At 44.5% G+C, this 15,820-nt stretch overlaps 1 protein-coding gene across 1 annotated transcript in view; it reads left to right on the top strand.

The window, feature by feature from the left end:
* LOC130374964 (laminin subunit alpha-1-like) overlaps positions 1-13,611 on the top strand; it is a 50,424-nt gene extending 36,813 nt beyond the window's left edge. Inside the window, exon 4 of the mRNA XM_056581945.1 lies at positions 13,585-13,611. Within this exon, the coding sequence (XP_056437920.1) occupies positions 13,585-13,611 (27 nt within the window). The remainder of the gene's footprint in view (positions 1-13,584) is intronic.
* Positions 13,612-15,820: the final 2,209 nt, after the last annotated feature.

Below are 15,820 nucleotides of genomic sequence, written 5' to 3'. Positions count from 1 at the left end.
ACATATGGATGGATGTATGGACGGATGGTAGACAGCCGGAAAGACAGATAGACAGATACAGACTGACAGACAGGGGTTTGACACTTTAACCTTGTGGCTGCATGCTGCATGCCAGACACACAGATGTCCAGCTGCCAAAACAGCCACCCCTCACCATGCCAAAAAAATGAACCACACAAACTTCAAGACCTGACTCATGTGTTTGCAGCTGCACTAAAGGAACGAAAGCTTAATAGAACCCCCCCCACACCCCTCCATCTCTCTAGGTTCTCTCCTGTGATCTTTCGGGATGCCTATATCTTCCCAGGGGACTTCCTGTGGTAACACATGGTGTCAATACAGACACACTGTGTTGATCTGTTCCACCCAATCCCTCGTCCCCTCTCTCCTTGACTGTTTGTCCTCCTCCTTGTTCCTCTGTACTCTCCACTATTCCCTCTCTTCTCTGCTCCTCTCCTTCTGGACCCTTCTCTATTTCACCTTTTTGTTTTGCTACTCATTTTATTTTTGGCTCCATTTTGTAACACAGAAGGATTCTCTCTCCATCTCTCCCTGGCGGTCTCACACTTACACATACACACAGATCTTTTCATGGCGGCTTGGAGCCGATAGTTAAATTGGGGGTACTCTCAAAGACAGGGCACATCTGTCTGAAGTCTCTGAAGTCTTATTCTCATTAGAACAGAACGGTAACGTTGAATTTCGTTCACACACTCATATCCAAATTTCCTTCAGAACCCATTATGAATTCCCTTGATCCAGTACAGAGACTGGTTCGAGGGTTTCACCGCTCCAGATTAAGCCGACACCAATTTATGTTTGAACTGGTTGATGAGAAAAAGACAAACTGGGTTTCATGGCCTATGCTACCTCTCCCTCAGCGGCGTGCTCCACAGAGCACTGTGTGAGTGCTCTGCCGAGACTTTGCTGGAGCCAAGACTAGAATGCGGTCAAGGGTTAGACCTCAGACCCAGGGCCTCTTCTCAAGTCTGCCTCTAGATTGATGCCAGCTGCTTTCGGTGGGCTACCCATAATGACCGCTCAGACCACCACATCCTTGTTCGACACATGGTTAAGAGACGCCGTTCACAGTGGATCTGGCTGAGCTTTTACTATGAGTACACTGTTTTCTGTAGGGCCATGGGTATTTCATACTATCTTCTGTTTGTGTATGCGAGTGCATATTGTGTCCGAGATTTACGTCTGGATTTTATAGATGTGTTTGTGTGTTTTGTACATATGCCTTTGCAAGTGTGTTAGTTGGTGGTGTGGCAGTGCAAGGATTCCTTTGTCTTGACCTTAATAAAGCGACACTCTAACCTCATGACTCTGGCCACTCGGGGTCCGTTCATCCTGCGACCCCCTTGAATGTTTATCATGACCCCGGCGCGCTGTGTGGTCAAAAGAGAGTCTGTGGGGGGGCTGAAAGAAGCAGCAGCAGCAGCATCAGCCAGGGCTAATGTTGGAGCCTGTTGAAGGCTGGTTCATTTCATTGGTTCATTCATGGTTTGCGGTTTTGAAAAATACTCATTATCACAATTCAAGAAACACACGTCTGTTTTTTCAGCACATTGTGTACAGTGCTCAACTGCAAATTAATTGTTTTATTCAGCGGTTATTAGTGATTAAATTAGAGGATGTTTAAGGATGATTGACAGGTCACACTGGTCAGCTTTCCTCTCTCCTCGCTCCTCAGTCTATCTCGCTCTCTCCCATCTCTCTCTCTCTCTCTTCATCTCTCCCCGTCTTCATCATCTCTCCTCTCTCTACCTCACCTCTCTCTTCATCTCTCTCCTCGCTCCGTCTCTCTCCTCTCATATAAGGAAGCAAATGTGTAACACAGAGAATAAGGATTTCCAATAAGCTGTAATAAATGTACAGGTCCTTCGGTATGTAAAAGAGATAAGTCTCAGGTCGGCAACTTAAATTATCCCATATTTATGTGTGCCACATTTTGCCTCCCATTTAAAGTATAGATAGTATCGACAGACGGACTGAAGCCCTAGAACAGTCCATCACCTGGCTGTTATTGTTTAGAGCCTAAATGACAAATCTGTATGGCTGCACACACAAGCTGTTCGCAACCAGCTTCACATGGAGAAACACACACCCACATGCACTCACTTACACGTTGGTAGAGACCTACAACACACACACACACACACACACACACACACACACACACACACACACACACACACACACACACACACACACCACACACAACACACACACACACACACACACACACACACACACACACACACACACATACATACAGACGCACACACACACACGGACAACAAAAAGCCATTAGAATTTTTGTGGCTTGGTTTGTTTCTGCGATTGAGGCGATAAAGGAATCTGTGTGTTGGGTCTATTAGGCGGCCCTAGCTATGGATTTATCATTTATACCCCTCCACGATTCTGTGTGTGTTTGTGTGCGTGTGTGTGTGTGTGTGCATATTTCTGTACAACTGTGCATGACATGAGCAGAAAAGGCCAGAGATGAAGAGCTGAAGAGAAGAGTGAGTGAGGGAGAGAGAGAGAGAGAGCGAGTCACATGTGGAAAAGACAGTGGTGAGGAACCTGAAAAAACAGGGCGCGGTGTGTTACATTTGTTTAGTTTTTTTTGTGTTGTTGTTTCCTCGTATTTCCATTATTCTTTCCACCGTCGGTCATAAAGGATTGGATGGTGCCCGTGCATGTTTTCCTGCCCTGTTTGTGTGTGACCTGCATTGAAAGTACAGCGCGAAGTGCAAAGGGAGAGAAAGAGAGAGCGAGAGCGAGGGTGCCAAGCCAAAGAGAGACCGGAGACAAACATATTCTGATGTAATTTCTATTTCCATATTTCTTTTTGTATTTCCATTATTCTCTGCTTCGGCAAATCCGCAGAGAGGCCAGAGCATAGAAAATGCCAATGGAAATATGTGTTTTTAGTTGTTTGCATTGGTTGGTCTTGGTGTGTGTGGGGTGGGTTTGTGTGTGTCATATTGGCACGCAGAGGAATATTTTCCATCCCCACCCCCAAACTTCCTGTATGCAGGATTTTGTATTTTTGGAAAGAACCGTGACATACGTTTTATCATTATTTATTTTCTAACTCTTTATAGGAGGGAGATATGAGGGTCTATGGCGTAGGGAGGATTTACCAGGAAAGTTACCTGGAAATTTCCTGGATTTTTACCAGAGAATACGAGAAGCCTAAAATGACCACAAGTAATTGCAAAGACGATATCTTACCATTGATTGTTTCTTTTTCCACAAAAGACGGGGTCATGTATTATGACGGGAGGTGACGGAGAGAGAAATTGGATGAGAAATTGGTCGGTGCAAACCAAAATAGCTGTGTTTGGCTTTGTCTACAGCAGCCCTTACTGCGATAGAAAAGGCAGACCTAATAAAACACTGATGCTTGTGGGTTAACAGATGCCCTGAAGGTAGGCCAAACTAAATTACTCTGGTACTCTCTACTGGAAGGTAGGATGAGGGACACACACTCATGCATGAACACATGCACACGTAACAATCGAAAGCAGGAAACTGACAAAAACAGCCGTGAACATGAAAGGCAATATTACAAATGGTCTGGGATGAGGGGTCACAAAAGGGATGCTGCATCAGGTAATTCTGAATAATAACATGAAATGGGGACCTTGAAAAATGTTTGTTTGCCTGTGTGCATGCATATGTGTCCCTTTCAGCGTGTGTGCGTATGTGTGTGTGCGTATGTGTGTGTGTGTGTGTGTGTGTGTGTGTTGTGTAGTGTGCGGCCTTGTCTGAACCCTATTGACTACCATGGGTGAAAGGCGAGCTATGCAGTCAACACGGTCCGGTTCGCCACTTGTTTTGATGAGTGGGCGGGTGAGGAGGTGGCCTGAGTGTCGGTCGCGGCATATTTGTGTTTTTCCTGGAGGATCCTCGCTCCGCTGGGGAACGCGGCTCCTATACAGCCACTCAACCGGGGTCTTTGTCCCCAGGCCGGTCCGCCTGGGGCCAGACTAACAAAGAGCCCTGTTCTCTGTTCTCATCTGTTCGGTGTGGTTGGGGCGAGCAACAAAGAACATTGTGACTTTGTCCCTTCCCGCTGAACCTGATTGGCTGTTCTTTTTCGTCTTCCCTTTTTGATATTCGGACATTCCTGGCCCCCCCTCCCCTCCTGGAAACGAGACCTGCGGACAAACCCCCCCTCTGTGATTGAATATTCTGGACCGATCGGCTGTAATAAAAGGCTACAGGAAGGAGAGGGGCTGTGATCAGTGGATGGCCGCTGTGTTCTGTGCCTAGCGAATGATCTATGGGCGTCGCCGTTGGGAGCGCTGGTTAAGCTGGTCCATGCAGCTGTGTCCTACCTCCAGGGGTAACTGAGGGAGGGGGCATGTAGGGTTTTATGTGATGGGTTGGGACATGGTGAGCTCTATAGGAGTGACGGAAAACAAAAAACAAATATATATTATATATATATGTATAGATATTACGCATTATTTTTTTTATATATATATATATATTAGGGCTGTCAAGCGATTAAAAAAATTTATCTAATTAATTACAGGCTCTGTGATTAGTTAATCTTAATTAATCGCATACTTACATTATCCGAGAAAGTATTTCAAAATAATTTAATTCAAGTAAATTATGGCAGATGGGTGATTCAATGAATAATAGACATAAAAGACTTTAAAGTTCAATGTGTCTTTTATTTAAAAAATGTCTTTCATTAACATACGGTGCATTTTAAGATCAAATTGAATAACATTTCCATCAATCAAGATTCAATGCATCTCTGTCGAGTGTGGCTTGACGAGGCTGGCTGCTAGCGCCAGCTTCAGGGGCTGTGGCAGCTACCTGCGAGCTTGCTACCAAATGTTTTGCGTTGAGGGGATATTTAAAGATGAACTGAACTGAAATATCAACATCGATAACGTGTTGGTTATGAACATGATAATGTGAAATTACACTAAAGAAATATTAAAAAAATCGATATATAGCTTTTTTTAGCAACAAAAGAAAATGTGTCTTTTAGTATTAGAGCGCCGATGACGTCACTGGCATGGTAGGACTAGTCGTTGCTGCAGACACGAAACGTTCTTCTACACTCAATGGCGGAAAATAGTGATTTTAATATGGCTGGTTACCGCGTTTTGAGCCTGTGAGGACATGCCTGACCTGTCCGACTGCCACCCAGTGGAGAGGGATCAATTCCAGGCTCCAGCTCCACCTTGCGTGTGCGTACTGCCGGAGCATTGACACTGCCATTGAATCGCGTCTGCTGCCGAGAGGTCCCGGTCAAAACCTTGACCATCTAATGGTGGGATTAGGTTGCATAACCATGCATAGGGCATTTCGGATGCTGTGCGGCGAGAGAGAGGTTTTGGAAGTGGCCATGCTCTCTCTAAGGGACGTCCGAGCGGAGACACTGGAGAGCCCCATAAATAGCAACCAAGTAACAAGGCCAAAACGATCACTCCCCCCCCTCCGATATCCTTTCATGCGTTTCAGGAATATCTCCGTAAAGACGGACTCATTGCGGAAACGCAACGAGCTGTAACAAACGCTGTAGTACCTACATATTCAAGGCGCTGGTTCTCCCCACAAAAATAAGTGGAGCGCACCAAGCCCTGCGCAGCATCAAGCCTGCCGCGCTGTATAAAAACATTCAAGTCGAGGAGGAGATAGTAGTTGTTAAACCTATTTAGATTGGAAAGAAATACTTTGTAATGACAGTTAGTAATTAAATTGACCAAGGTGGCGTGTATTGAAAGCTACAAAAATAATACAAAAAAAAAAACCCCTGTAAACTTCAAACGCAACTCTACAATAACGTGCATTCAAGGCGTCCACACGAAGCCTAACACGAAACCACATAGGTCCAGTTTTTAAATTTGAAAACTACCACTGTGACCACGACCACGTTCTGTTGGTATGTTGGTGGGATATTGCAATCGGGAAGTGGAAAATTGCACAGAGAACATCTACTATGATACTAACTTCTTTCAGGAGTTAACCTCCCTCGCTGCAATCAGCAATCGGCTAGTCGTCGAACAACAGGGTGGAGTAGAAAGGGACATTTGTGGAACTTCTGTTTACAGACCCGCCGTGATTTAATTTGCAGCTTGGAAACGTAGACCTGTGATATCGTCGGAGTAATAGTTTATACACATTATGGTTGGAGTGCTAGCTTGTGGAGATTGACATGACAGGGGCTGATTGACATCGGAGGGGGGGGGGGGGGTGATTGACGTCAGTTTTTAAGGCTGCCAGCTATGTATTAAGGGCTGGTTCCTATTCAAAGGTAGCCTGTGGAAATGTATGATTACCCCAGCTGCCTTGGGCCCTATTAATTCATTTAATGCATCCAGGGGCAATGCAATAAGATGATCCTCCTGTAGAACCTGGTTGTTTTGGCTTTTCCGTAGCCAATTTCAGCGAGCCTCAGAGCCTGACTCATTACCTGCTATGGCCACACAGAGTATGGTGTAGGTTACCATGCCAGTGACGTAGCTGATTGTTGAAATCCAACATGGCGGCGCCCTGTAACACTTTCACCCCTTTCACCGTGCAATTTAATCCCTTTTAGCAAGTTCAGCCCTTTTAGTTATTGTACCAATGAGCAGGCAGACAATACATCTGTTATATCAACTAAACTTCACATTTCAGTTCAGTTCCTCTTTAAGGTTCGATGAACTCGGGTGATAGGCAATTCCTTACTACAGAGATTGCAGATATTCCTAGTTCCGTCTGGGAGTTCTTCAAACTCGATTTTTCCGTTCAGGGGGCCGAGCAGCGTCTTCTCGTCTGCCTCTATTTTGTTTCAACGCAAATGACGCACCGGGTCAAAGGGCACTATAGTAGCATGATTAATCTGCATTGTTTTTTTAACGCGTTATTTTTTCTGTGATTAATTAATCGAAATTAACGCGTTAAATTGATGGCCCTAATATCTATAGATAAACACATATACTGGCTTTTTGTAATTGCACACAAAAAGCACATCCAGTCAAGCAGGCATGCCTGCGCACGCCCGTGCATGAACACACAAACACATACACACACGTGTTCAACATCTGTAACTACCTGAATTCTGTTATATTCTGTTCTGATCTCGTTTTGTTTGTATTGTGTATTATCCCATTATGTTCCGTTCTATTCGTTTCTGCTCTGTTTGATTCCTTAGAGCACAAATCCTCGGGCACACAGGGCTCCAGACGTTCAAAGCTCTCTCTGCTGTACCTCTATCTCATCCCCATTTTTTAAAACTAACCTGGAAGCTGACATGGTAGAGGAAAATGTTCTGTGACCTGAGGGGGAGCAGCAAATCGGATTATTATTAACGGACTCACAGGGGAAATTCCCTCGGGAAAAAGAGGGTTTAATGCGTGTTGTGTGTGTGTGTGTGTGTGTTGTGTGTGTGTGTGTGTGTTGTGTCTGTTGTTTGTGTTGTGTGTGTGTAGTGCTGTGTGTGCTTGTGTGTGTGGGTGTGTTGTGTGTGTGTGTAGTGTGTGTGTTTGTGTGTGTGTGTGTGTGTGTGTGTGTGCTTGTGGTGTTTGTTGGTTGTGTGTTTGTGTGGTGTTATGTGCTGTTGTGTGTGTTGTGTGTGTGTGTGTGTGGAGAAAAATCTATTTTTTTTTAACCTTCCAAAGATCAACTTTGAATTATATACTGGATCGCTTCCAGAACACTGAGTAAGGAAATTTTTTTAAATGGATTCCATGAGTGGAAGTGATAATCACACTCTCTCACACCTCTCACAGTCGGGCACTCACACATACAAGCACACACCTTTTGCACAGACATACAAGCCCACACAGGACCCACATGCCTATCTCTTTATGACTTTTGAATCGTTATGTGTGTTTCCATTTCTGTTGTGTGGTTGTGTGTGTGTGTAGTGTGTGTGTGTGTGTGTGTGTGTGTGTGTGTTGTGTGTGTGTGTGTGTGTGTGTGTGTGTGTGTGTGTGTGTAGTGTGTGTGGATGTGGATGTGCTTGTGTATTTGCTGAGGCAGCAGGTGTGGTGTGGTGTACAGCGTCCAGCCCCATAGCATGCGCTTGTGATATATGCAGTTGATGAGAGAGCTTCAATTAATGAACAGAATCAGCCTCTTAACATGCTAATGTGGTCATTTTAGGGCTATCCCAGTTTAGCTAACGACAGCTTCCTATTGAAATCTATTAGAGGCAAACATGCATTAACCTGTTCACAATCTGAGTGGATGTGCTTTGCTCTTTCCATGTTGTGTTGCGTTCTATTGCGTCTTTCCTTCTCCTTCCTGTCCTGTTGTTCATTTCTCCCTCTTTCTCACCTCTCTTCTCTTCACTCTTCTCTTACTTTCTACTGTTCTCTTTTTCCATTTCTTTCCTCTATATCTCCCCTTCTCTCCACTCTTCTCCTCTCCTCTCTTATCTTCGTCTTTTCCATCTTCTCTCCTCCCCCTTTTCCTTCTGTCCTAACCACTCTTCTCCTCTCCTCTCTTCCTTTCTTCTTTCTCTTCTCTTTCTTCTCTTTTTCTCTTCTCTTCATTTCTCTTTTCTTCTCTCTTTCTCTTCTCCTCTCTCTCTTCTTTCTCTTCTCTTCTCTTCTCTTCTTTCTCTTCTCTTCTCATCGCCTCTCCATCCTCTCTCCTACTCTCCTCTCCTCTATTGTCTCTCCTCTTCTCCTCCATCTCTCTTTGTAGACCCTTCGGGGCTCATTCCATAACATGGGCCCATTACGAGCAGAGCTATAAGTTTGCTAACGGTGAGATCCATCGGGTGAAAATCGATGTCTATCAAGGGGGCCGTTGTCTCTCACGCTGCTGTTATAGATGCTGCATGCACCTACACTTTTGATTCCCGACACAGTGCGCGCGCAGACACACACATACACACACAAGATTTATTCATCTACATCAACACTGTCCCTCTCTCAGTCGATCCTCTTGGTTTTTCAATGTCTTTACTGTACTTCTGTGCTAAATTAAGCGTTCACCAAACGTAGCCATGCACCTACGTCTATGCACTCTCAGAATCAAACACACACACACACACACACACCACACACACACACACACACACCACACACCACACAACACACACACACACACACACACACACACAGACGCGCACGCACACACGCGCACGCGCACGCACACGCACACGCACACGCACACACACACACACACACACACACACACACACACACACACACACACACACACACACACATCCACAGACTCTCCATTCAGATACATACACATACTGACCCAGCCGGAAAACAAAACACATATGAGCTCCATAATGGATTCTCCATCTTCCAGTACACATTTCATCCCCGGTCAATCTCTCCTGGTGCGTTGCAGTGCTAAGCAGTTAGCTTTAGCCCCTGGCAGGGTAATGGCAGATGTGCAGTCATCAGCGTTGGTCAATAGCCATGAGTCAGCAACTCGTAGTTCAGCTATGTCACAAACTCCAGAGCCTTACTCAAAGACTGGGGGGGGGGGGGGGAGAAAATGTGTTTTTTTCAATTGGTCCTTGTTTGGCGAAGGAAGACTTGAAACCATTTTCTATGACATCTTTGGGTGATTTCCTTTGGAAACTTAATATTATTTATCTTATTTACTTAATCGTCAACTCAAATAATTTTAACAGTTTCCTGTTTATTATGAGACGTTGTATCATACAGGTCTGCATTTTGGGTTGTGGAAATAGGTAACCGCTCTATTTAGTTATTGATGTATTATTTTACCATTATTTATCCAGGTAAGGTTGACCTGTGCGTCGCAGCAACGCCCTTGCAATACATTACTAATAAAACAAGAACAATATGATCTTCATAAACACAAAATCAAAGTAAACAAAGAAAATGTAAAGACAAATGAATGCAACTTATAAATACAACTCATTAAATAACAGATAAAACCAACAACCTCATGCACTTCAGCAACGTCCGTTAAGATAGATCTGAACGTCTGAGGAGGTAACACAGGATCAAAACTAAAAGAGACCTGCAGTTCATTCCGAGCATTGGCTTTCATTAATATGAGCACTGCCGTCGGTAAATTGACGTGCACACACTGTGCACACTATGAGCATATCAATGCGCCTGTCATTTAACCAGACCAGAAAATACTCTGGGTCATATGTCATGTGCCCATCTTCATGGTGTCCACGGCGACCAAAGTCCAATTCCCCCAGAGAGAACACCTGCGACACAAACAGCGCTCTCTCCCTCCATGCATCACTCTATTGTTGTGCGTGTTTGTGTGTGTGTGCATGCATGCATGTGTGAATATATGTGTGTTTGCATGTTTGTGTGCGTGTTCACGGAGAGCATTACTCAGGAGGACTGGCCTTTCTCTTAGACATCCGTAGGCGATTGTTCCGCCCTTACTCTTCCCCGCCAGCCGGCTATCTGCCTGTAGCTCCCATTGTAGCTGATGATGGCTAATGGTTTGAGGGATGGCGGCGAGAAGGCGAGCCACCGAGCAGAGAGAACGAGAGAGGAGGCGGAGAGGCTACAGGGACGACACAAAAGGAGGCGAGACGGAAAAAAAATAGATGAGGAGATGAAGTAGTTGAGCGAGAGGACAGGGAGGTCAAACAAAATGAGAGATATTTATGTGCTGTGTTCGTTCAATCTCCGTGGTAACAGTCTCTTCCTGAAAGTTCATGCACGTCCATCTGGATTTCCAATTACCCACAATCCCCTGTGACCCGGGCAAACGCGTTTCCTGAACAATGTTATTTCCTGACCTGACAAGTAGACAAAATACAAACGCACGGACACTAGGCACGCCGCTGAATACAGACATTTATAAACACAAACACACACATACATACACATAGACCAACACAGTGCAAAACACACACACACACACATACAAATGACATGCCTGGAGTGACGCACGCCTTGAGATTGTCTCTTTTATTTCCCCCTCATTCTTCACTGTTTGACGAAAACACATCCTGGCGTGCTCCCGTATTGCCTCTGACCCTTGGCTTAATGGGCCTCGTCTGAGTCATATTACACAAGAGAGGCCGAGAAGTGTCCCAAATCACAGGTGTTTACTTACTTCTCTGTCAAAGTTGACATTTTCCATTTTGTGCTATTGTGTTCAGTGAGACACTCATTTACTGTATTCACTTGTTGGTACGTTGTTAATTTGTTTGCATGCCTGTTATGCTGGATATAGAATGAATAGTGTTCAAATGTTTTCAAAAGGAGTATGCAAAGTTATTCTGAACCAAAATAGTTCTACGTGATAACAACGTTTAGCTGTGCATGCCAAGCTAGTGGGGACGTGAGGCGATCATTGGGTTAATGAAGAAGCTATGGAAAGCTTTGATGCACTGTCAATGAAAATGTCCAAACAGTTGGACCTTTTTAATGCAGTAGTCATCCATAATTGTAATCGTTGACAATGTATTGTTTGGCATTGTGGTGAGTTGCATTGTCTCCGTTGTATTATTTCAGATATATTGTGTTGGCTGTTGTTGTGTTGTGTAATGTTGCGTTGCACTTGTGGTGGTGTTCCTTTGTAATGTGTGTTGTGGATGCTATCAGCTCTGAGATGATCAGATCTTGGACCAGTGATAAATCTCTATGTAGCCAGAGGTCAAGTTGTTCCCTCCTGTAAATCTACTCACTGGCATGTTTTCATTACCAGCCCTAACACCTCCCTTGGGCGTACGTGTGTGTGTGTGTGCGTGTGTGTGTCTGTGTGCGTTTGTTTGTGTGTGTGTGTGTGTGTGTTTGTCGGGGTGTGGTGTGTGTGTGCTTAAGTACAAATTCATCAGCACTTGCCTTGGTTAGTACTCTCTAGCCTCTTCAGCCAAGGCCACTACTGCAACACACACACACACACACACACACACACACACACACACACACACCACACACACACCACACACACACACACACACACACACACACACACACACACACACACACACACACACACATTCACACAATGATGTCTCCGAGGTGCTTGTGGATGATTTAACAAAGTCCCTCGTCACTGGCTCATCAGGTATGGGCCTTCTCTATCTCGCTGTGTGTGTGTGTGTGTGTGTGTGTGTGTGTGTTATATGAGATAGGGCAAGTGGTCCAGAGCACAGTAGATTTACCGCTGGCTGGGCTGAGCTGCACTTAATCACAGCGACCACTTATCTAGGAGTTATAGTGCTTACTCTCTACCTCCGCTGTCCCCTCTCCCTCCTCCTCGCTCCCTCTCTTTCCTTTGACTGTCTCTCGCCCCCTCTCCCTCCCTCTCTCACCATCTCTCCCTCCCGATCTATTAGAGCTGGTGGTTTTGGTTTTGGAGTTTAGTAATTATTTCGTTCCATTCTGTGATGAATCTCTGGATTGAAGTCACGTGATTTGACTTTGGGGTGTTGGACAATGGATAAAACTTGAGTCAGAAACTATAGTCCAACCATAGTTTATACGCTTGTACTAAAGGGACCATGCCTTTTTACGGACAGGTCAAGAACACAACTCACAGCTGAGCTGAAGCGTGCTGAACTATTGTACAATTATATGAACTTAACCCTTTTCCCAGAGGGCTCTCGGCTCTTGGTAGGACTCACACACGTGATGCTCATAACACAAATTAGGGGTCTGCTGCTTTTATGTATCAGGGCAACGGTAGTGGACTTAACTAGTAATGATGAATCTACTACCGGTGCCCCGGTAGAAATAATAGTCTTTGTTTTATGTCTACACCTGTGCTTTGTTGTCAATCTGTACAGCTCTGCAATCATTTAATAGTTTACCATTCATATTGGATGGTTTTTCATTGGCATTGCATTTTTATAAAGTCATATGGTGATTGGAGTCTAAATGAATTAAAGCTAAATGCTTAATTTTTAATTGTTCTTTATTATCCACATAATAAACTATGCCCTTACAATTAACACAATGATAGGGTTGACACATTATGTTTTATACTGATCTACTGACACTTAAAAGCTCTGTTGGCTTTGTAAAAATGGCAGTTATATTGCCAAGGCAAGTTATATGGCCAACTGCAAGTGATATCCCTGAAGGTTACCTCAGGCTAGTCGTGCTACTTGAGGATGATTCACGCTTGTGATTCAACAATACCTTGGTAAATGTACAGTGATATTGATTACTGCTTTAATTAGAATCAATACACTTGTTGTGTTTCGACTCTACTTTCTCTTTTGCTCTCCCTTGTCTCCCTGAAGGGTACATGAGCTCGCCTTTGGCGGTAATACCCCTCATACACACAGGGGGAAACCTCCCCTTATGTTCAGACTATACGGTCTCATCGGGTAGACGCTGAAAGCTGGTCGGGCGGGGCCATGCATTTATGTGTTTCTCTTCTGAGAAACACATAAACTTCTCTTCTAGTTAAACATTGTTAAAGACAAGTTAAAATGAGGCACAATATTAACATCCAATGGATTGGATAGCAGTGCTAAATGAGAAGAACGGAAAATTCCTTCCAATTGCTTTTTTAGGGGTTATCCCCCCCAGGTGTTTGTGTGTGTTTGTGTGTGTGTTTGTGTGTGTTTACTTGACTGTGTGTGGGAGGCCGGAGCAAAGGATTAACTTTCTCTAACTCTCTGCTTTTCCTGTTTAGTCTGAGTTTGTGTGGCTGACCGTCTAGCAGAGGTCATACACAAGCTATCCCACATGTAAACCCAGAGGCATCTACATACAGACACACACACACACACACACACACACACACACACACACACACACACACACACACACACACACACACAACACACACACACACACACACACACACACACACACACAAACACAACACACACACATACACACACACAGTTTCAGAATACCGAAATCTGTAATTTACTTCTAATTAAGTTATCAAGGGTTATTATGGGGTGCATTCAGAAAACGATGTTCCATGAAATCCATCAAATTTTTTCTATCATGTGTGTGTGTATCAAAATAATCAATACATATTTTTTTTTAATGCATCAACTGCATCTGCAGCCTTATTGGACAAATAATTGATAATTCATTCAATTTCAAAAATATTTTTAGGTCATTTCAGACACAGGTTTGTAGATACATGAAGATGGTGCTCCATGCTGCCATGCAGGAGATCTCTCTTTAATGCTGCTATCCATTTGGATTTACGAAGTGGTAAAGTCGCAAATCTCCCAGCTTTCTTGCGGCATTTCACTGAGGCACGCCCCCTTTTGGTCGTAGTATCTCGTCGCTTTCAAAGTAGAGCGAGCAGAGCTGTACAACTCGCAAAGAAGATGACTGTGCCCATAGTTAATGGGGGATGAGATGTATTTTCTTTCTATTTGTACCACGTTGGTGGTTTTAATGTCGTTTTTAAAACCTCTTACACACTTGATTTCATTGCTGCTTTAATCCGGTCACCAATATATGCATTGCACGGTCTTGCTTTGCGTGCAATTCAATGTAAAGTTTTGTTTTGAAGCTGGTTTGCTAAAGAGGCCATGTTGCTAATGATGACTAGCATGCTACTACTCCCCCTCGTGGCTCGACAGAAACACAAATGGCAAACTGGAAGGCTGGAGCAAGGGAAATACGTCACGTTTCTCGCTGAAGCTGGTCGTTCGTACCAGCGTACCATCCAAATGGATAGCAGCATGAGTGTGTGTGGTGTTGGCTGGTCTAACCTGTGCACATCAATTACTCAATGTGCAACAGGTGTGCAGCCTCACCCAGCCCCAGAGTCCAATCAGACTATCTCGGGCCAGGTGAGGCTGCTTTAACCAGCCATCAACACACACACTCCCCAAAGAGATCAATCCAAACAGCATCATGCATGCGTGTGATGAACCTTCCAGCATGGAAGCTGTCTTTTATTGGAGAACAGCTTATGAACCCAAGAAATTGGGCGAGAGATCTGAACAATAGTGTTGGACGGTCGCAGTCTGACTTCGGCCTACGGTGATCATAAATTGGCGACCAATACAACCCTCTAACCATGTGTGCAGTAAATGGTCTTTCTCCCTTCAAGATATCCCAGGTTCTCTGAATTGCGCTTTAATGATGGCGCCGTCCTCAGTAGAAGATGTATTCATGTAGGTCCTCAGAGATCATGCATGTTTAATAGAGCATGAACTAGCAGGCCAAGAGAGAGACACTCAGACAGGTGATACAGACAGCAGAATCAGACAGACAAGACGGACAGACCTACTGCTAGGTTACCATGGTTATCAGAGCAGAGAGAGTGTCAGGTGATTAAGCCCCACTGGATGTATACGTGTGTGTGTTTGTGTGTGTGTGCATGCGCATTTCACCACAATATATTAAAAATATCTCACCACATACAGTGCCCTTCAAATCTCAAGCTTGTCCAATGTTAGTTCACGTCATACAGAGCTTCATATAGCGCTTCGACATTGATCACAAAACCTATCAAAGGTTTTGCTCACTTGAATGACAAACAGCCTCTGGGGGAAGTTGTTATCTGTGCAGAATATCTCTTTGTTATTTTAATAATTCCTCTCACCAACTCAAACACACACTAATCTTATAGCATTGGTCGTAGCGGAATCCCTTTGGATGTCACTTTGACACAAAATGTTATCGGGTTCCTAAGTTCGTAGAAGTTATTGTATCCTCATCGCCACATCTTCATCATTACAATCAGCTCCGTTGGATTAAAAGCGTCCGTGTTCCTATTTAGGCCCAATCCCATTTCTACCCCTTACCCCTTCCCTTAACCCCTCCCCCTTGTTTTGAAGGGGTAAGGGTATGGGGTGGGATGGGGCCTTATTCTCCTCTTTCTATTTCCCCCTTCTGCCGCGGCGGCCTTGGCCGTACCCCCCGAGCCTCTCCCTGGGGGATCATGCCCGGGA

The sequence above is a fragment of the Gadus chalcogrammus genome, chromosome 21, assembly GCF_026213295.1.
Source record: "Gadus chalcogrammus isolate NIFS_2021 chromosome 21, NIFS_Gcha_1.0, whole genome shotgun sequence".
NCBI classification, from domain to species: domain Eukaryota; kingdom Metazoa; phylum Chordata; class Actinopteri; order Gadiformes; family Gadidae; genus Gadus; species Gadus chalcogrammus.
This window is presented reverse-complemented; position numbering and strand designations above follow the sequence as displayed.